Source organism: Canis lupus, chromosome 30 (genome assembly GCF_048164855.1).
Source record: "Canis lupus baileyi chromosome 30, mCanLup2.hap1, whole genome shotgun sequence".
NCBI lineage: Eukaryota > Metazoa > Chordata > Mammalia > Carnivora > Canidae > Canis > Canis lupus.
The window spans coordinates 37,418,064-37,440,543 of record NC_132867.1 but is presented as its reverse complement, the minus strand read 5'-3'; the positions used below and the strand labels follow the sequence as shown (position 1 = coordinate 37,440,543).

General features: G+C 36.8%; 1 protein-coding gene across 2 annotated transcripts in view; it reads left to right on the top strand.

Moving 5' to 3' along the window:
* Positions 1-22,480, top strand: part of BRWD1 (bromodomain and WD repeat domain containing 1) — a 119,283-nt gene that overhangs the window by 21,935 nt on the left and 74,868 nt on the right. For both annotated transcript variants that reach the window (XM_072806994.1, XM_072806993.1), the window contains exons 7-15: positions 307-467; positions 1,579-1,800; positions 12,832-12,932; positions 14,516-14,586; positions 16,169-16,269; positions 17,409-17,449; positions 18,578-18,676; positions 20,821-20,971; positions 21,227-21,361. In XM_072806994.1, coding sequence (XP_072663095.1) covers positions 307-467; positions 1,579-1,800; positions 12,832-12,932; positions 14,516-14,586; positions 16,169-16,269; positions 17,409-17,449; positions 18,578-18,676; positions 20,821-20,971; positions 21,227-21,361 — 1,082 coding nt within the window. The remainder of the gene's footprint in view (positions 1-306; positions 468-1,578; positions 1,801-12,831; positions 12,933-14,515; positions 14,587-16,168; positions 16,270-17,408; positions 17,450-18,577; positions 18,677-20,820; positions 20,972-21,226; positions 21,362-22,480) is intronic.

Sequence of the window (22,480 nt, the reverse complement as noted above, 5' to 3'; positions counted from 1 at the left end):
TAATGGTTGTGTTAAAATTTAAAAGGAAATACTGGTAGTGTTGTTTCAATAGTAGTAAGTGTCAATTTCCAGATTTATTGTTTTCCTAAAGTTATTACTAAACGTAATAAAAATTAATGAAATTTAATCTTACCGTAATAAGAGGCCCATAGTGGTGATTATACTAGAACAGAGTTGGGGAGAAAAACTTGTGTCCTTAGGATTTCTTGAACATAGATTCTATGACCCTCTAGAAATTGTGGAGTTTTTCTTCGTTTTTCACACATTGACTCTTCCTTAACCATTTTCATTGTTTTTATTTCCTAGTGGAGATACATCGAGGAAAACAACTCACAGGGTGTTCCACTTTTAGCACAGCATTTCCAGGAACTATGTATCAGCATATAAAAATGCACAGAAGGATTCTCGGACATCTATCTGCTGTTTACTGTGTAGCATTTGATAGGACAGGACATAGAATCTTTACCGTGAGTTAACGTTTTAAACTAAATTTGGTATCATTTGGAGCACTTCAGTGTGTGTTCGAATCATTTAGGAGATCTCATAAAACATGGATTCTGTGGTTCCCATTCTTGGAGTTTTTGACTCCATAGATCTGGTGTGGGGCCCGTGAATTTGCATTTTTATTAAGTGGCCCAAGACATTCAGATGCAGATAGCCAGGTCTTGTGTGGTGTTTGTGAGACATTGACCTAGAGCAAAGGTTTGTGGGCATGAGCATCAAGTATCTAAAAATATACACACCTAAAAAAAAAAAAAAAAAAAAATACACACACCTAATACTTGCCTTCTAGCCCATTCTAGACTTCTTGATGAGGATAGTTTCTAGTATGTCTAGTAACCAAAGCTTCCATAAAAATCCAAATCCCTTTAGGTGATTCATATTCATATTGATTACTCATTGATTCAGGGAAATTAATTATTTGAATAGTGGAAGATTATAATTATTATAAAACATATTTGTAATCTAACATTTTAATTTTTTAAGGGAAAATTACCATGGGTCAGAAGTTTAATAAATTTCCTTTTTCAGGTGTGAGATTCAGAGCAGGTACTCACAAATTTGCCGAGTTAGATGGGTGCTAACTGGTGCTACAAATCTGAGGCTGTGTTTGGTTATTTAAAATTAGAGTGCTAGTCCTATTATTTTTTTAGTTTTTGAGATTACCACTTAACTCAGTCGGTGAACCATAGATCTGTCCTAATGCATATCAAATTATTTAGCTTGATGTGAGCTAAACTGACATTTAACCATTGTTAGTTGAAATAAGTGAGTCATAAACTTTCAGTTGGACTCATTACTTGGTGGGGAATTTTGGAAAAATAGTATTTTATGTCTGAGCCACAGAAATGAAAATTTCATAGTATCTTTATATAGATGTTATTTGATTTGAAGAAAAAAGCTATTGTTCCATAAGTGTTCTGACCATAAGAGTCCTAGTTTACAGTGTATTGTACAGTTGGAAAGAGAAGAGGAGTTATAGTTCCTTCATTTGAGTGACACATGAAATAGTATTTTTAAAAATGCTAGGAAAAACTTGCTGTGTTAACATTTGTTTTTGGGTGTATTTTTTCTCAGGGTTCAGATGATTGTTTGGTGAAGATTTGGTCAACACACAATGGCCGCCTATTATCCACACTAAGAGGTCATTCTGCAGAAATTTCAGATATGGCAGTAAACTATGAGAATACAATGATTGCTGCAGGGAGCTGTGATAAGATAATTAGAGTGTGGTGCTTGAGAACTTGTGCCCCAGTTGCTGTGCTCCAAGGACACACGGGGTCAATCACATCTTTACAGGTAAAATAGCCTTAGTGTGCGCATTTGTGTATGATCTCCTTTTCCTTTAAAACTTTCTCCTAAAAAAAAAAAAAAAGTAAAAATAAAAAAAAAATAAAACTCTTTCTCCTTAGAGATGAGAAATAATAAAATGCTTAGGAATTGTGTGATCTGTTTTAACCAAGAGAAGATGTAATTATTTATACCTCCATGAATCTTGGAAGGGTGAGGTAATGTTGTCCAGTGCAGTTAGGGCTTTACATGAAGACATGATGGATGACTTATTGCCTCCATTAGGCTTACAGTTGAGCCCCGGATAGTGTCAGTTATGAACAGGATAGGTTAATGATTTTTCTACTTTGTTTTAAAGTGGATTTCAGTAAGTTGGTTAAATTTGCTGAAGTATATTTAAAGAATCTTTTCACTTTATCATGGAGGATAATTTTGGCCCTACACAGAATAGAAAAGTATAGTGAACCCTCAGGTGCCCATCAACCTGTGGCCAGTTTTTTGCTCCAACCTCTTTACTTTGTACCTAAAGCAAATTCTAGATTTCATATCATTTCTTTTGTAAGTATTTCAGTATATCTTTCTAAAAGATAAGATTTCTTTTTTTATTTTTTTTTTTAATTTTTATTTATTTTTTTATTTATGATAGTCACACACAGAGAGAGAGAGAGAGAGAGGCGCAGAGACACAGGCAGAGGGAGAAGCAGGCTCCATGCACCAGGAGCCCGATATGGGATTCGATCCCGGGTCTCCAGGATCGCGCCCTGGGCCAAAGGCAGGCGCTAAACCGCTGCGCCACCCAGGGATCCCTCTTTTTTTATTTTTTAAGATTTTATTTATTTGAGAGAAAGAGTTTGCTCGTGCATGCGTGAGCAGAGGGAGGAGCAGAAGGAGAGGGAAGCAGAGTCTCTACTGAGCAGGTAGCCTTATGCTGGGCTGGGTCCCAAGCCCCTGAGATCATGACCTGAGCTGAAGGCAGACGCTAAACTTGACTGAACGACCCAGGCGCCCCAAAGATTTCTTTTTAAAAAATACAACCAAAATGTTACCATCATACTTATCTTTTTTTCGTGTTCAAATTTCCAGTTGTCTCTCATAAATAGCATTATTTTGTTTGAGGGACCAGAGAAAACTTACACTTTACAATCGGTTACTAAAAGAAGCTTAAAGCAAATTGTGTTCCCTTGTCCTTTTTTTTTTAAAAAAGCTCCTTACAGGTTTTTTGTTAAAAGAATTGGGTGGTTTGTGTGTGGTGTTCCCATAGTTTGGATGTCACCGTTTGCATCCTTGTAGAGTGGATCACCACGTTCCTCTGTGTTTCCCGTAACTTAGTTGTTGGATCCAGAGCAGCAGTTGTGCTTAATGTGTATGTGAATCACTTGGAGGCCTTGTTTAAAATACAGATTGCTAGGCCCCACCACCAAAGATTCTGAAATGTCATAGGTAGGGCCCAAGAATTTGCATTTATAATAATTTTCCAGGTGCTGCTGCTACTCCAGGGACTGCACTTTCAGGATCATTGATCTAAAGGCTTGATCACCTTGAGACGTATTCTCTTCTAGGCATGAAATGTCTGGTGGTTTCTCTGTAGCAGTAACCGATGATACTGTCTTAGAGCCATTGGTTCATTCAGAACTGAAAATGGTGCTATTTGGTCAATTTTTAAAAAATTAACAGTTTGTTAGGAGATACTGATTTGTAAGGCCTTTTAAGACACCTTGCTGCCTCTGATTTGAATTTGGATAAAACTGTGGGGGCGGTTCCACTTTCAGGTGCTGATTGACCCAGGCAGGCTTCTATGTTAAGTGGTCCCTAGATTTGGTGGGAAGTTCTGTGACTAGAAACTTTTTGGGTCCATTTTGTTGAAGAGCAAAAACAATATAGTTTTGAATGAAAACACCATAATTGGGATGGTGTTTTATTTTGAAATTTTAAGTAAGATTTTGATGTGCCTGTTTATTTTTAGGCGAGGAGTTTTCTCAAAAGTTTTCATAGTTTGAACATTAATTCGAATCCTACTTGTGTGTACCACAGTTGACATTGTGTTATTTAATACGAATTTCTAGGCCAGTTTATTTTGTAGCAGAGGAGAAAACTTCTGACTTTGTGCTGGTGTCTGTCTTAAAACCGTTATGGAATCCCTCAGTGTGAAAGTGGAGCTCTAGTCTTTCCTGAAACCCATTCCTTTGGTAATGGGGCCCACCCAGTTGTACTTACTGAAAATATCTGAAAAGTCTCTTTGGGTAGTAGTAAGTTTTTAATAACATCAGAAAGTTAATCTGTGCTTGCCAATGATTACCAAAGTTCAAAGTCAAACAAGTACACAATTTTAGTTACTAATCTTTTTTATGTTCTTTGACCTGTTACTGGCATATAGAAACCATTTTTAATTTTAGTAAAGATTTTTCTTCCAGTTTCTATGAAGATATATAAGTAATATTGTTTACAGAAAAATTAGACAGTAGTTAATAGCAAGTAAGAAAATAAGCATCCGTGATCCTACCATTTAGGAATAGTCACTGTGAATATTTTTGTGTATACCTTTTTAAGGTGTAGCATTATACAGTGTCATTTGATATAATTTACATTCTCAAAAATGTTAGTATTATTACCACTGGAGGTAGAACCTTTTGTTTGAAAGAATAGCAATTGAGGATTCCATAGGAAGGAAAGATACTGTATAGCTGGCTTGGACTAGCTTTCCTTTTTAAAAACAACTCGAAAGCTGAACAAAGGTGAAAAAACACCTGAGGTACATATAATGAGAAATTAGGGTACTAAGATATGGTGGATAAGGAAAGCCTAGAGTGAGGAGCTGTGAATTGGAAGGCATTTGCCAATTCCAGAGGAGGTGGCCAAAAAGCTTAGTGGAATTTTTGACACACTTGTAGGGGTAGAGAGGGTATATCTTGGAAGTACCTACACATAAATTCAACTAATAGAGTAGAACAGAAAAATTTGCAGCAGAGAATTAACTGGAAGTTAGTAGAAAGGAAATTCTGGAGTTAAAATATAAAGCTGAATTTTAGAATTGAGTGGATGATTTTAACAGCAGATTAGAGATGACTAAAGACATTGGAGATATAATGAACTGGAAGTGAGGTCAGAAGAAAATAAATTAATTGAAAGCACAGCGGGAAGAGGTTGGACTCTCAGGCTCCTGCTGAAAAGATACTGCATGTCTGTACATACATATGTGCCACATGTGTGATTGTGTTTCCTGAACAAGAGGAGAGAATGAAGCAGAGATGTACTTGAAGTGGTAACAGTTGAGAGTTTTGCAAAATGTGCTAGAGAAATAGAGCCACCGATTGCAGAAACATCGAGGACCCTGAGCAGAATGAAGAAGAATACAGAAGACTGCAGCTGTTAAATATCACCCTACAGAGGAATCTTAAAGTAACCAGAAAAGAAAAAAAAAAAAGCAATAAGACAGATGATTAGCTTCTCAGTAGGACAGTGGAAGTTGATAGACAAATATTCCTTCTAAGGTACTATAGGGCACCTGGCTGGCTCAGTCAGTAGAGCATGCAACTTATTCTTGGGGTTGTGTGATCAAGCCCCACATTGGGCATAGAGCTTACTTGATAAATATATTAAAAAACTAAAAATAATCTTATATTTGGGGTTATTTAAACAAAGTGCTAATAGAAAATGACTGTCAAGAATTCTGAACCTATTGAAAATATCAAAGTGCTTTAAACGTATTTTCAGACAATTCCCTAGCAATAGAACAGCCCCAAGGGGGAGTTCTAAATAGTATTCTTAAAGCTGAGATGGAAATTTGATCCCAGGCTTGGAGATACAAGAAAGAATGAAGAGTTAAAGACAAAAAAGTAGGTGGGCAAATGATAAAAAGCATTGATTGTATACAAGTATATAATAGCTATGGGTTTAAAAATACATAGAGAATCAAACTAACAAATAATAGTAACGAAAGCTTGTATATCAGAAGGTGGTAACTTTAGTATTTTAACATCTTTGCATTGTTTGAGAAGTGAAGTAGACTTTTATTTTTTTTTTTATTTTTTTATTTTTTAAAATTAAAAAAAAATTTATTTATGATAGTCACACACAGAGAGAGGCAGAGACATAGGCAGAGGGAGAAGCAGGCTCCATGCACCGGGAGCCTGACGTGGGATTTGATCCTGGGTCTCCAGGATCGCGCCCTGGGCCAAAGGCAGGCGCCAAACCGCTGCGCCACCCAGGGATCCCCTGAAGTAGACTTTTAATAAGATGAAGATGCATTTTGTAATCTCCAAATTAACAACTAAGAGAAAAGCTACCAAGCTAATAGGGAAATACAGAAAAATTAAAAAAAAAAAAAAAAAAGGCAAGAGAAAGGTGGGAAGTCCTAGGATGCTACGAGGCTGTTACCAGATAACAGTATGTTTATGAACACTGTATTTCTAAGTGTGTTAGGTGGTTCTAGTGAGAGACAGATTTCAGACGACTAAGAAATGAAACCCCACCTTCACTGTAAGGCTATAGGGAGGCTGGAAGTAAAGGATGGAAGGCTTTTGCCAACATTAATCATAAGAAGACTGGTGTTGCATGCTAATACTAGATAATAGGGCCTCAAGGCAATTAATATTTTTAGAGGCAAAGCTGGACAATTTATAATAAAAGGTTTCATGAGACAGAAGAGTTCTAAATGTAGGAGTGTGGCATCAGTTTACATAAAGCAACAATAGAGTTTATGGGGGAAAAATGGGTCTCCATAATCACAGTGAAAGATGAACATACCTCTGTCTCCATAATTGAAAGAAGAATCTAAGCTCTTAAGAAATCTCGATTTGAACTACATCAATAATTTGACCTGGATGCTGGATTGAAATGTTGCATATAATATCTGCATTTTATTTCTTTATGACCATAAGTGGGGTGTTTATTATATATAACCACTGTCCCATTCTGACCCTTAAAGCAAGTTCTCAACAAATTTTAAAAGATTGAAATAATCCTAAGTATATATTTTCTGACAGTAGTGCAGTTAAGCCAGAGACTACAAACAGCCAGATTTAATAGGAAAATAATTCTCAAATTAATCATTATACTTTTAAATAAGCAATGTATCATAGGAGAAATCACAACAAAAATTTGAGAATACTTGAACTGATTAATAATGAAAATATTGGGTATTATATACTGTGGGATGTAGAGTTTGGTTGGCAGCCACCAGGATGGCACTCAGTGATTCTTGCCCCCTGGACTCACGTCCCCATATTGAATAGGGTTGACCTGTCTTATTCTCTTGACTCATTCATCTTGAGAGAAACCAGCTGTCATGCTGATAGGATCATCAAACAGTCCTATGGACTGTTTCATGGCATTCATAACAATTAACTGAAGTTTCCTGCCATTTTTGGAAGTAGGTCCTCCATCCCCCAGGTAAGTCCAGGCTGACATCTACTGCATCCTCATAAGACCCTGAGCCAGAACCAACCTAAATTGCTCCTGAATTCTTGACCTTTAGTGACTGGGGTATGAATATATATTATTTCTAGTAGCTACATTTTGGGGTAATATGTTACATGGCATTAGATTACCAAAGGGAGGGACTCCTGGGTGGCTTAGTGGTTGAGCATCTGCCTCTGTCTCAGGGTGTGATCCTAGGGACCCACATCGGACTCCCTACATGAAGCCTGCTTCTCACTTTGCCTGTGTCTGCCTCTCTCTCTCTGTCTCTCATGAATAAATAAAATCTAAAAAAAATTAAAAATAAATTAAAAAAAGATCACCAAAGTGCATGTATATTCGTCAGGAAGTTAGAAAAAAACAGGAAACTGTAGAGGATGAGGACCTTAGGAAGATATACAGAAATGAAGGCTTGAAAAAGTAAGCATAACAGTAGAGAGGATTAGCAAAGCCAAAATTTCTTTGAAAGAATAAAATGTTGGTTTAAGACAGATTGATCAAGGAAGAAAAAAATGTCAAAAATAACCATTATCAGCTTTGAAAAAGAGGCATTTCTATAGACCCTTTAGATATAAAAAGAGGATATTTTATTTATTTCTTTAAAAAGTTTTTTTGATGTCATCTCTACCCTCTGTGTGGGGCTCAAACTTGTGACCATGAGACTGAGAGTTGCTTGCTCTTCTGACTGAGCCAACCATTGGCAGGCTGGGTGGCTTAGCGGTTTAGCACCGCCTTTGGCCCAGGTCCTGATCCTGGAGCCCTGGGATCGAGTCCCGCGTTGGGCTCCCTGCGTGGAGCCTGCTTCTCCCTCTGCCTGTACCTTTGCCTCTCTCTCTCTCTGTGTCTCTCATGAATAAATAAATAAATAAATAAGATCTTAAAAAAAAAAAAAAAAGACTGAGCCAACCAGGCATTCCTAAAAAGAGGATATTTTAGATGGCTATATAGGAAATTTGAAAATTAAGATGCTACAGATAAATATTCAAAACCCTTTCAAGACTGCCACAGAAAGGAAAATCTGAATAGATCTATATAATTATAAAGCTGTGTGGTTAAATTTTTTTATCCACCTATCAGTATTTCTGTAAAAAAATTTTAACTTGAATCTCATGAGGAAGCATGTCAGATAAATTCAAATTAAGAAACAAATAAGTCTCATATCCTTCAAAACTTTAGTTTCAAGAAAGGCAAAAAGAAAATGATATAAGGTAACTAAGAAAATGGTAGAAGTATAAATGCAACGTGAGAGCCTTGATTTTTGCCCTGGCTTTAGGAGTGAAGAAAACCTATAAAGCAAATTTGAGAAATGAGAAATTTCATTATGAACTATGTATTACATACTAGTATTATATTGATACTAAATTTCTTGAGTGTTGACAAGCTTGTTATAGTTCAGGAGTAGAAAGTGACTGTTCTTAGGAGACTCATGGTAAGGCTCTTAGGGCTGAAGTGTCATGATTCAGGTCCATGTGGTTCATGTCTATCCATTTATGCCAAGAAACAGGTGTGACACCATATTACATGTATGATATACTTTAAAAAGCCATGGGAATCCACTGAAAATACTTGGACAGGTTACAGTTTTTCTTCTAAAATAGTAACTCTGGGACCAGATAGTGGCAGTGGCTGCACTGCATGTAAATGTGCTAAATGCAACTGAATTGTACATGTTATTTATTTATTTATTTTTGGAGAGAAGGGGAGAGAGAATGAAAAGGGCAGAAGGAAACGGGAGAGAGAATTTTTTTTTTTTACTTTTTTTTTTTTTAAGATTTTATTTATTTATTCATGAGAGACACAGAGAAAGAAGTAGAGACATAGAGGGGAAAAGCAGGCTCCTCACAGGGAGCCTGATGTGGGACTTGATCTAGGGACTGAAATCAATCCCTGAGCCAAAGGCAGACACCTACCTGCTGAGCCATCCAGGCATCCTGCGGAGAGGGAATCTTAAGCAGACTCCATGCTCCGTAGAGAGACTGATGTGTGGCTCCATCTCATGACACTGAGATCATGACTTTACCTGAAATCAAGTCAGATGCTTAACCAGCTGAGCCACCCAGGTGCCCTGTGAATTGTACATTTTAAAATCGCTAAAATGATGAGTTTTATATTATACAAATTCCACCCCCCCCGCTCTGTCTAGAATGCACATGTAATAAACACACAGGAAAGATTGCTAAATGCATTTTAGCAGTTAATAGGGCAGCTGTCTTTTTTTTTTTTTTTTAAAGATTTTACTTGTTTACTCATGAGAGACACAGAGAGAGAAAGAGAGGCAGAGAGACAGGCAGAGGGAGAAGCAGGCTCCATGCAGGGAGCCCGACGTGGGCCTGGATCTTGGGACTTCAGGATCACGCCCGGGACTGAAGGCGGCGCTAAACCGCTGAGCCACCTGGGCTGCCCAGGCAGCTGTCTTTGAATAATGTATTCTTTAATAGCAAAAATAGAGGATAGCATACATTAGAAACTCCTTGTTTTGCCAGCAAACAAGTTATAAAAGTAGAAATTATGCTCCCAGGCATATGTTATATACTGAACAGTTACTCAAAATGTGTAGATTTCAAGAAAACTATTTTGACTTTGGAAGTAGCTATGTGAGCTTGTAGTACAGAATCATAAAGCCACCAGGGACTTTGAGGAAATATACTTCTTACTGTTTCCTTTATGCAGGACTTTCCTAACCCATCTTGGAAAAGTGAGACTCATATTTTATTATCCAGAAATACAGATATATGGTTACTGATCAGTAGTTTTGAGGATGATTAATGAAACATGGCTGGCTGTCAGTGACACTGCATTTGAGGAATGTTGCTGCTTAGAAACAGAGGGAAGGCTTGAAAGGTTAGAAACACCTGTTGGATGCCAAAAAAAAAAGGAAAACTCAAGCTCGGAGGTCTCACTTGTGAATTCTATTAAACTTACTAGAACTGCTGAGATCTTAGTAAACTGAATAAAAATAGGACCTGTGTCTTTTTTTTTTTTTTTTAAGATTTTATTTATTTATTCATGAGAGACACAGAGAGCGAGGCAGAGATACAGGCAGAGAGAGAAGCAGGCTCCATGCAGGGAGCCCGACGTGGGACTCGATCAGGATCATACACCGTGGGCTGAAGGTGGCGCTAAACCGCTGAGCCACCCAGGCTGCCCGGACATATGTCTTAAACCAGAACTTCACTATAAACCACCAATAATTGATTAGCAAATATAATGGATTAAGAAGAACATAATCCACAATAGCAACAGAAGCCTTCAAACACACTGGGAAATGGGAAAAGTCTATATGAAGAAAGGTCTTAGAAATAATGACAGAACCTGAAAATGTCTAGTATACTCCAGAATCAGAAGATTCAGGGCTGTAAAGATATTATATCTCTCCAAATCTTGGTATAAAGTTAGTGTGTCTATGTTTGAAATCTCAGGTGCTTTGTTTTAATGGACTTTAGCATGCCATTAAGTTCACTTAGAAGAAAATAAGCACAAATCTCCCGTGCCCCCATCCTAAACAAAACAAGCCTCATAACTTTTGCCATGCTAGATACTTAATAATACTTTAGAGGTGTTACAGAGAAAACAGTATGGTGTTGAGCTAGGGACAAAATAGAGAGCAGCACCACTTATATCTAAGAATTGGATTTAGTTAGAACATAGGTGACTTAAAGTGGTTACTTTTCCGCAGAAATTCAGGTTTAGAATTCTTAAAGTATTCTATGCAAATTTATAAATTTTACTGTGATGTTTTAATTAATGAGAATATTCGATTCTTAATATACCTTCACTTACTGCTTTTAATGGAATATTCTCCAAAACTCAGTTTTAGTCTGTATTCTGGAACATATCTGCTTAGATGTAAATGATCACTGTTAACGTGTTGGGAAAAAACGCCCCTTTTTTCCTGGGCTTGAGAAGAAGGAACCTGGAAGAAGCTTCTTTGAAGAAGTATTAGGTTCAAATCCTACCTCCCTTTCAGAGTGTATAATCTTGGGAAAAAGTCATAAAACAGATAATAAACTATATGTCTCTGGGACGTTTTAATGATAAATAATTATGTAAATAACCTGAAAAAAATTCTTCGCAGCTCTTTCCTTTCTGTTAGTGGCACTGGTCTTTGTTTGCTGAGCTCCTTTGTCTTGAATGCCTTATGAGTCAGAGAGTTGTGGTGTTGCTCATAGCTTTCCTCCCCATTCTGGGGGAAGGAAGGGACTACTTCCTTCCAGTTAAGGTTTTTAGATTAACTGGATGGATTCTTAGTTATTGTTCTTATCTGTTTCCTTTCAGTAACTATTGTATACTACTGTGTGACCGACACATTTGGGGTTTAGTTGAGAACTGCAGTTACTTCTTGCTCTCTACCCATTTAACCCATTCCTCCACCACTTCCAAAAATGAGCACTTGAGTCATCTAGATATTTCTGTTGATACCATATACCATATTCCCTCTCACTTTGGTACTTTTGTTCATATTCTTTTGCCTAGTTTGTTTTCTTTGTATTTTTCTCTTCATCCTTTAAGTCCTGTTAGATTCTGGTCCAAATTGGCCTTCTGTTTAGCTTGTTTATGTAACACAGTTGAACTTTGTTAAACATAGCCCTTCTGAAGTTACAGTTTATTTCTTGTGTTTTCTTAGAATACTTTTATAGTTTTCTTTTTATTTTATTTATTTATTTATTTAATTAATTTATTTATTTTAATATTTTATTTATTTATGACAGATACAGAGAGAGAGAGAGAGGCAGAGACACAGGCAGAGGGAGAAGCAGGCTCCATGCACCGGGAACCCGATGTGGGATTCGATCCCGGGTCTCCAGGATCACGCCCTGGGCCAAAGGCAGGCGCCAAACCGCTGTGCCACCCAGGGATCCCATAGTTTTCTTTTTAAAATAGTTTGTTGATGCACTTGAAATTTATCCTGGTGTACAGTCTGAAGAATAGCTTCCAGATTGCTGCATAGTTGGTAAAGCATTTATGTAGTGATCTATTGCTTCCCCAACCGATTTGAGATGGCACCTTTATCTTAACTCTCACATTAAAGTCTGTTTTGGACTTTATGATTTATTTTTCCATTGGTCACTGTATTAGTGTACCTACCATGTCCTATAATTTTAATTATTGAGGTTTTGTGACAGCTTTCATTTTAATAGGACCAGGTCTTCACTTTATTTTTTATTTTTTTATTTTTTATTTTATTTTATTTTTAAAATTTTTATTTACTTATGATAGTCACACAGAGAGACAGAGAGAGGCAGAGACATAGGCAGAGGGAGAAGCAGGCTCCATGCACCGGGAGCCCAACGAGGGATTCGATCCCGGGTCTCCAGGATCGCACCCTGGGCCAAAGGCAGGCGCTAAACCGCTGCGCCACCCAGGGTTCCCTTCACTTTATTTTTGTAGAAGTTTTTCTGGCTATTCTTGTTTATTAGTTTTGAAAGTAATCTTTTATTGAGATCACATTACGTATATAAATTAGAGATAGACTAAAGATTATGATTTTCCAGTGTAATATAGTCATTTGTATTTTGTAATTCTTACGTTTTACTTGTGTCAGTTGAAATTAACTTTGAAAAACCATTAAACTACGACTTAATTAGAAGCCCAGGAACCTGAATTGTCTGTGTTATTGCTTTTTAGTTTAGCCCAATGGCCAAAGGCTCCCAAAGATACATGGTCTCTACTGGTGCTGATGGGACAGTTTGTTTCTGGCAGTGGGATTTAGAATCCCTGAAATTCAGGTAAGTGGCTGTAATTGTGTGATAAGTTTTCTTTCTTTAATGTTTAATTTAGTCTAATGAGATGAAATCTGATTATAAAGGGAAGTTTGGTAAAGTAGTTGCCTTTTTACTTTTTTAGTGTATAAGGCATTAATGTTTTATTCACTTTACAATATAATATTTATTATTTTTTTTTTCAATTTTTATTTATTTATGATAGAGAGAGAGAGAGAGGCAGAGACATAGGCAGAGGGATAAGCAGGCTCCATGCACCGGGATGCCCGATGTGGGATTCGATCCCAGGTCTCCAGGATCGTGCCCTGGGCCAAAGGCAGGCGCCAAACCGCTGCGCCACCCAGGGATCCCTAATATAATATTTATTTTTAAAGATTTATGTATTTTAGAGAGAGAATGTACAGGGGGAGGGGCAAAGGGAGAAGGAGAGAGAGAATCTCAACCAGACTCCCTGCTTAGTGCCGAGCCCAACTTGGGGCTTGATTTCACAACCTTGAGATCATGACCTGAGCTGAAATCAAGAGTTGGATGCTTAACCAACTGTGCTACCCAGGAGCCCCTACAATGTACTATTTAGAGGGGTATGTAAAAGAAGCATAGCAATTCTTAGTGTGTACATTTTGTGGAAAAATAAGGGAGATTGTATGTATGTGAAACATTTTAAAAAATGTTAGAAATGTATAATTAGATGCATACTCAAAAATTTAGGCCGGATTCCTTAAGAATCTGAAGACCGGTTATAGATCTGTGCTGTCCAGAATGGTACCCCCCAGCTCTGTGTGACGGTCGAGCACTGTACTGGGGGTAGTACAGTTGAGGAACTGCACTTCAGGTGTGGGTAGTACAGTTGAGGAACTGAATTATTAGTTTCATCTTAAAAACTGATACTTGATTCAGGTATCACAAAACCGTTAAGCATGTTTGATATAACTTGACTGTGTTGAATTTAGTTTTTCAACTGTGAGTTTTATGAAACCTGAATACAGATCAAGTATCTTTGATGAAAACTGTTCAAATTGAAATGTAGTATGTATCTTGTATATTCTATTCTGGAAGATTTCAAAGATATAATATGAAAAGAATCTAAAGTTCTCAATATTTTATTTTTATGTGGTATTTTGGATATATTAGCTTGAATGAAATAAAACTGATTTTATCTTTTTTACATTTAATGTGGCTACTATAAAAATTTGAGGTTACATGTGTGGCTCGCATTGTTTCTGTTGAGTAGTGCTGTTCCCTGGTGGTTGTGTACCCCGCCCTCGAGCCTGGATGGCAGATTTACTTGCATGAGCTTTAGTCTCCTCAGTAACAAGATATGGGAGTCAGTAGGTCTGCTCTGGCTGTGGGATAGGAGTCTTGTGGACACACAGATTGGACAGTGCCTTCCAGAGTCCATCCAGCTATAATACCATATGCACAAATACTTGTGGGGTACTTTATAAATAAGGTACTTTAATAAGGTACTTTATAAGGTATAATAATGTACTTTATAAAAAATATTTGAATATGCTAGATTAAAACCAACATTGTAAACTCTGTTAGTGTGGAACAAATGAGTTATAAAATAACATCTTCTTCTTTTAAAGCCCACGTCCCCTGAAGTTCACTGAAAAGCCTAGACCAGGTGTTCAGATGCTTTGTTCTTCTTTTAGTGTTGGTAAGATAACTTTAGTAATTTTTTTTCTTAGTTTTATGTAGCATTTGTTGAATGACCGCATTATTGCTAACAGTGTTTATCAGATGGATGGTAGATGACTTATGCCCATTTCATTAGGTTTAATCCAAGATGTTTATTTAATTAGTTTTTTCCTTGTCTTTTACTCCCCCATGCTACCATTCTCTGATTTTAATGGTAAACAGAGTCAGCTGGTGAAAGGAGGCTTAAGGTGTCCCAATGGGTCCCCTGTGTGAGATATACCAAAACCGTGGTTTTCTTGAACAGGCTGAACTGCAGATTTTTATAGTTTAAGTTTGTTTTCCACTCATTTTTGTGAAATTATTGTACATTTTCTTTTCTTGTATAGTGAACTTGTAATCTTTTTTAGGAGAAGTCCAGGACTTTCTCCCATAAAAGCCTGAAAACTTGAATAAGTCAATTTTGTATTCTGAAGCTAGTATATGAAGTTTAGAAAGCAGAGCCCCTTTTGTCAAACACCTTTGAGTAGCAGAACATATGGTTGCCACAATTAATAAAGTAGTAGGAGATAGTAGTGAACATGTCCAGATTGAATATTTTTTTAATTAAAGTCCCATCTGATGTATGTATTTTTTTTTTTTTGTATGTTCTGTTCTGTTTTTTTTTTTTTTTTTTCCCTCCAAACACCATCAAACAGTTCTCCAGCACTGGCAGGGTGTCCTGCTGTTCATTTCTATTCTGATATCTACCTAAAGAACACCGTGAGATCCCACAGGTTAAGGGCTCAGATCCCTAAATGGGATCTAAAAGATCCCATTTCCCCCCTTCAGACCAGGTTGTCAACCGGGGTTCTGACTACCTGGCTAAAGATCAGAGGTCCCTACAACCTCCTTTGTGGGTTTGATTATTTTGCTAGAACAGCTCAACAGAACTTAAACATTTTACTAGATTTCCAGCTTATTATAAAAGTATATCATTGAGTAACAGCCACACGGATGTTAAAGTGTATGGGCGCTCTCTAGGCATGCTTCTCTTTCCAAATCTTTCCAGGTTCACCAACTTGGAAGCCCTGTCCTTTAAGGTTTTTATGGAGGCTCTGTTACATAGCAACAGTTGATTAAGTCACTGGTGATTGATTCCCCTCCCCTTTTCCCTCCAGAGGTCAGGGGAGCTGGACAGAAAGTGCCAATCTTCTGATCACGTGGTTGGTACTTCTGGCAGTCAGCATTCCCATTCTTAGGTGCACTCTCCAAGAGTCACTTCATTAATATAAACTCTGGTTTGGGCAAAATGGATTTGTGATGAATATCAAGATACTTGGATCAGTATTATTGTTTAGGAAGTCCCAAGGGTTTTAGGAGCTCTGTGCCAAAAAGGGATGAAGACCAAATACATATATTTTTTATTGTAAATTACAACACCACTTTGCATTATATTTATTTTAAAAGGTCTTTCTTTATACAATGAGTTAGAAAGTGGATCTTTTGAGATAAACTTAATTTTGGGATAAGAGATCTTGCTTAGTAAGTTGACATAGAAATTTGGTTTGTTTGGATATTGGTTAACAAACTGAGTTTTTAAATCTTAACATTTTTTATTTCAGGTGGTATGTTTTTAGCCACTGGTAGTACTGATCATGTTATCAGAATGTATTTTTTGGGTTTTGAAGCACCTGAAAAAATTGCAGAACTTGAAAGCCACACTGTAAGTATTTATGTTATAAAATTCTGCAGATTCCTATTGGTACATAGTTAAATATCGCTAACAAAATTGTTACTTAATCCGATTTTAAATGTAGGAGGGATTGCATATAAAGGTAAGGATATTGGGATCCCTGGGTGGCACAGTGGTTTAGTGCCTGCCTTTGGTCCAGGGCGCGATCCTGGAGTCCCGGGATCGAATCCCACGTTGGGCTCCCGGTGCATGGAGCCTGCTTCTCCCTCTGCCTGTGTCTCTGCCTCTCTCTCTCTCTGTGTGACTATCATAAAAAAAAATTAAATTAAATTAAATTAAAAAAAAAGGTAAGGATATTATTGACAACTAAGTATGTGACTGTGCTAATATTTTGTGGTTATTTCAGCCTTACTGTTGAAAGTCTTGATTATGACAGTTTATCTGGGTGGGTTTAGTTTCAAGGGGCCTATTCCCCTTAATCATGCTCATGAAATAAGAATGTTGTTTTATTAATGTATAGTAAGATAGATAACTCAGGATTTCTGGTCAGTGGTCAGGTCATCATTTTTCCTATAGGAAGTTCTATGAAGTTCTTTGATAAACAGATCCAGATCACTTTAAAAGAAAAAAAAATTTTCTATACCTAATCAGTCATCAAAGTGATGCCTTGTTTTCAGCTGCTTTGTTTTCATCACTTTCCACATTTGAATTCTCCTAGAGATGTAATTCATTTTAAGTATAGTTGTAAATTTATTTTTTTTTTTTAATTTTTTTTAAATTTATTTATGATAGTCACAGAGAGAGAAAGAGGGAGAGGCAGAGACATAGGCAGAGGGAGAAGCAGGCTCCATGCACCGAGAGCCCGATGTGGGATTCGATCCCGGGTCTCCAGGATCGCGCCCTCGGCCAAAGGCAGGCGCCAAACCGCTGCGCCACCCAGGGATCCCATAGTTGTAAATTTAGAAGGAGGGTTTCCTTGTAGTCTCGTTGGGGTCCTTGGTTTTTTTGCTCTTAATGTAGGATACGCATGTGAGCGAAGGGGCTCAACACGAGTATGCATTCTTGTTTTAAACGAAATGTGCTTCTAGTTCTAAAATGTTTTCTTTTTGTTGTTTTATTTATGAACAAGAGTGTGATCACTTTTGTGTTTGTTTTCTGTCCCCTTTTAGGATAAAGTTGATAGTATCCAATTTTGTAACAATGGTGATCGGTAAGTGTGTCTGTGAGTGTGTTTTTAGGCAAATACACTGTGCTTCATATTAGTGCAGCTGATATATCACTTTGTATATTGCAGGCAGTTAGTGCTAAGTGTTATCTGTATGAACGTGTCTGTAGCAGGGAGGGAAACACATGAAGCACATAGGTTTTTAGAATTGTAGCTTCCACTGGCTCCTGTGGCCAAAAGGAGCTCCTCTATTAGGTGTAAAGATGATGAAATTCCTAATGTTAGAATAATTAAAAAAAAAAAAAAATCTCTTCTAATAAACCACTGTGATGGGTCATGCAACAAAATTGTCACTTAAATTACTCCCTCCTGGTCCCTAATTTCAGGTGCCTTTCCTAAACTGCATTTTTTAAAAAATAAATTTATTTTTTATTGGTGTTCAATTTGCCAACATATAGAATAACACCCAGTGCTCATCCCATCAAGTGCCCCCATCAGTGTCCGTCACCCAGTCACCCCCACTCCGTGCCCACCTCCCCTTCCACCACCCCTCATTCGTTTCCCAGAGTTAGGAGTCTCTCATGTTCTGTCTCCCTTTCTGATATTTCCCACTCATTTTTTTCTCCTTTTCCCTTTATTCCCTTTCACTATTTTTTATATTCCCCAAATGAATGAGGCCATATCATGTTTGTCCTTCTCCGATTGACTTATTTCACTCAGCATAATACCCTCCTAAACTGCAGTTTTTAACATTTTCCTTTGTTAAAAGATGGATTTATTTTTACATGGTGGCCAACATGAATTAGAGTTTAAATTGAAGCAGCTTACAATGGAGTTTTTGCTCTAACTGATCTTCCTGCACATCTTTGATCCTTCCTATTTTTTTTCCCCCTCCAGATACTACTTGTACATTGTCTTCTTAAAACTCAATTTGTTTGATAAGCTGTCGATTGAGTTTGAAATGTGCTTTAACTCCATAGGACCAGGCAAATGAGAGCAAACTAGATTTTTTTCCCATTCAGATTTGTTCTAAATCCCTGTCTTTTGAATTAGCACCTATACATTTACTGGCAGTCAAGATAGCTACATGAGAAATGCTTTTGCTTGTGATTTTAACTGTAGTTCTTGGTGTCCTGTACATGAGTATAAGATCTTTCTCTGAATTTTTTTAAGGTTCTTAAGTGGTAGCAGAGATGGAACAGCAAGAATTTGGAGATTTGAGCAGTTGGAATGGAGAAGTATTTTATTGGATATGGCAACCAGAGTCTCAGGGTAAGTGGAGATGGTTTGTTGGAAGCAGGTGCATCATAATTACTTGGTTCTTCTCTTGGTTGACTGCTTTGTCAGGGGATTGGAGCCACCTTCTATTATGAAGAGCAGTGATCTAAATGAATGGCTACTTCCTGCATATCTGATACATAGATACATAAATCTCATATCCCTAGGAATTTTTCCTTACTGCCTGTCTAGGGTAGTGCCATATCAAAGCTCTTAACAGTTTTTTCTAAGAAATGTTTCACATTCAGTTGTTTGGAAATCCACATGTCTAGTTTATTTTTAATAATTATAGGGGAAATTAACTCCTATTCTCTGCTGTGACTCAAAGAGCTTTATTTGGCTTTAAAATAAATTTGATCTGCACATTTTTGTGAAATGATCTGTGGTTAGGGAAGTGAGAGAAGAGTGTATACTGGAAATCAGATAATCCTTGCTCACAAACAAATCATCTCTACGATTACTTGAAAATGTTCTGTCTGGATATTCAAAACCATCTTAATGTAAGAGTGAATACTCTCAGTCCTTGATTGGTTATAATAATAAAGGTTGTTTTCATTAGGATAATTCGAAATCTCACATTTACCTGTGAACAATTATTAAGCAAAATAGGAACATCATTGTAACAACTTCAGTACAAAAAAAATTCTTTTAAAGATTTTATTTATTTATTCATGAGAGACATAGAGGCAGAGACACAGGTGGAGGGAGAAGCAGGCTCCTTACAGGGAACCTGACATGGGACTTGATCCCTGAACTGGGATTACGCCCTGAGCCAAAGGCTCAACTGCTGAGCCACTCCACCCAGGTGTCCAAATACAAAAATTTTTAATGAGACTGGAAACTGCTCAGTTTTCTTGCTGCCATGGAGCGTGCTCTGCCTGTAATTTCCCCCAATGATGGGAATATTCTTTTCTCATTTAAAATTCTACATCTTTCTAATCTTGAGAACCACAGTTTTCTGTATGTAAGAATTGATGGGTGTATTTGTTTTAGGTTTCTAATCTTGAGTGATCAACTTGATGAAATGTAGTATGTCTATTGCTTCAAGGTTATTACACAGATTTTTAGTTTAAAGAGAAGCATGGAGGCTTAGCCTTTACTCTTTTTGCCTCTTTTGTTACGCTTTTCCCTGACCAGTCTGGTTAGAATTATTCTCTTGTTGGTGTTCCATTGTGCTTATATAGATAGGTATTACATGGCACTTATTCCATATTCTTACAGCTGTTTTCTTTAATTAAAATAGGTGTTTATTAGATGTTTATAATTTCTTAAGATGTATTATCTGACTGCAAAAGCAGCTAGGTTTTACCTTCTCTCTGTTACTGACTATATTTTACAGAGATACTTTCCCTATCTTGTTAATTAAGGCTGCAGAATATTGCAGACATTTGTATTCAAGGCCATTCTTGCCAAGAGACCCATAGTAACCATCTATAGGGAAGTGTAAAGAGATGAGTACAGTTTTATTTATAGTTCAACAGATTGAATATCTGTGTGCTAGGCACTTTTCTAGACATTGGAGATGTGAAAATGCATTACCTTCTTTCTGTTGTCTTAAAATTTTCTTGTCATCTTCTCTGGAGAGAGAGATAACAAAATTATTGTTCTTAGGGCTTGGGGTCACGGGAAGGGAATAATAGAAAAGGAGTAGAGAGAAAAAGCTTTGCTTTTATGATCAGAAGTGGTGTCCTAACATCTGCTTTCATTTAGACTGAACAGTGTTTTCTCTTTCCTTTCCTTTTTTTTTTTTTTTTTTTTTTAAGATTTTACTTATTTATTTAGAGCATATACAAGCAGGAGAAGGGGCGGGGGGCGGGGGCAGATAGCATCTCGAGCAGACTCCATGTTCAGTGCAGAGCTTGACACGGTGCTTGATCCCAGGACCGTGAGATTATGACCTGAGCCAAAATCAACAGCCAGATACTTAACCAGCTGAGCCACCCAGGTGCCCCTGAACTGTTTCTTACTCATCCCCTTCTCGTCCCAGTTGTGTCATAATCTGTTCATAGATAATCTGTTATGGGTCAGATGTACATTAGATATATGATTATGTATGGACATGAACTGGATCACTTCAGTTATTTTTGTACTGATTGTACTTTTCAAATGAATTTACACATTGTGTATGTTTTCCTTAGGGACTTATCTTTGGAAGAGGAAAGGTTTATGAAACCCAAAGTCACAATGATTGCTTGGAATCAGAATGATAGCATTGTCGTCACAGCTGTGAATGATCACGTCCTTAAAGTGTGGAATTCTTACACAGGACAACTGCTTCATAACTTACTGGTAGGTTTGTTTTTATATAATGTAACAAATCAATATTTTTTTGGAACTGTAATTTGATTTTTGAAGCTATAAAATATGTTAAAAGTTTTGTCCACTGATTATCAAATGAGTAGAAATTTATAGATATGCTGATGTTCAAATCACTATCATTAGTATATTTTTAAAAGTCCTTACACGCTATGACAATATGGGTTTTTAATTTTAAACTTAATGGCTTGCAAACCCTCTTTAACTATATGACTTTGTTGAATAAAGGGACATGCTGATGAAGTATTTGTTTTGGAGACACATCCCTTTGATTCCAGAATTATGTTATCTGCAGGACATGATGGCAGCATATTTATATGGGATATTACAAAAGGCACCAAGGTGAAACATTATTTTAATATGGTAAGTGAAGTGTATCTTAATGTACGCTTGCATTGGTTTCAAGTATTCGGATTATGAAGTTTAGCCAGAACCTAATCTGTATGTTTTGGCAGTTTATATAGGAATCAGGATACGTGAAGCCTAATAAATATCTGCCAGACATACATGTATAGATACTCATGAAATTCTCTCTGTAACTGAGTCACACTAGGGAAGGAATTTCAAATGATTTATTTAGCCCTCTGTATATATGTGAATGTGTTTGAATTTGTTTAAATTAGCAAAATCATGGTTATTATACATATTTTCACTAAATTTATTGAAATATTTGGTAATAAAACAATACTGAATGAAATTGTCTGGGAATCAAAAACATCATTGGGTTTTTCCAGCCAAACACATGTAATACTTTTTTTAAACACATGTAATACTCTAAAACTGAATTAGGATCCTATTGCATATTTTAAAAAATTTCTCATATATAATCACAAGCTTGTCACCAAAATCAGCAAATTTAACATTGTTAAAATAGCATTATATTATCCAGCTTTATATTCAAATTTTGTCAATTGTTCTCGTAATGTCCTTTTAGTTATATTTGGCCCTTTGAGCAGTATTTAATTAAGGATTATGCATTGTATTCGTTGGCATTATATTTCTAGGTTTCTTTAATCTTCAGAAATCCTTTTTTTTCTATTTCTCACTTTCTAACTTTTTTGAGGAGTGCAGACAAATAATGTTACAGAATAAATATCTGTATTTTGTCTGCTGTTTTTTTTTTTTTGTCTGCTGTTTTTTCATGATTTGATTGTTACACCTTTTTTTGCTGCTGATTATTTTAATTTTTTATAACTACTTACTTTTAGAGAGTGTGAGTAGGGTGGGGAGGGCCAGAGAGAAAGAGAATCTCAAGTAGGCTCCATGCCCACTGCAGAGCCAGACTCGGGGCTGGGTCTACATGACATCATGATCTGAGCTGAAATCAAGAGTCGAACACTTAACTGACTGAGCCACCCAGGGTGCCCTGATGGTGATAATTTTAAATATTTGGTAAGGTGGTATTTGCCAGGTTTCCTCACAATAAAATAGTTGTTTTCCCTCTTTGCAACTTTTTTGCCCCCTCTTTGTAACTATTAATTT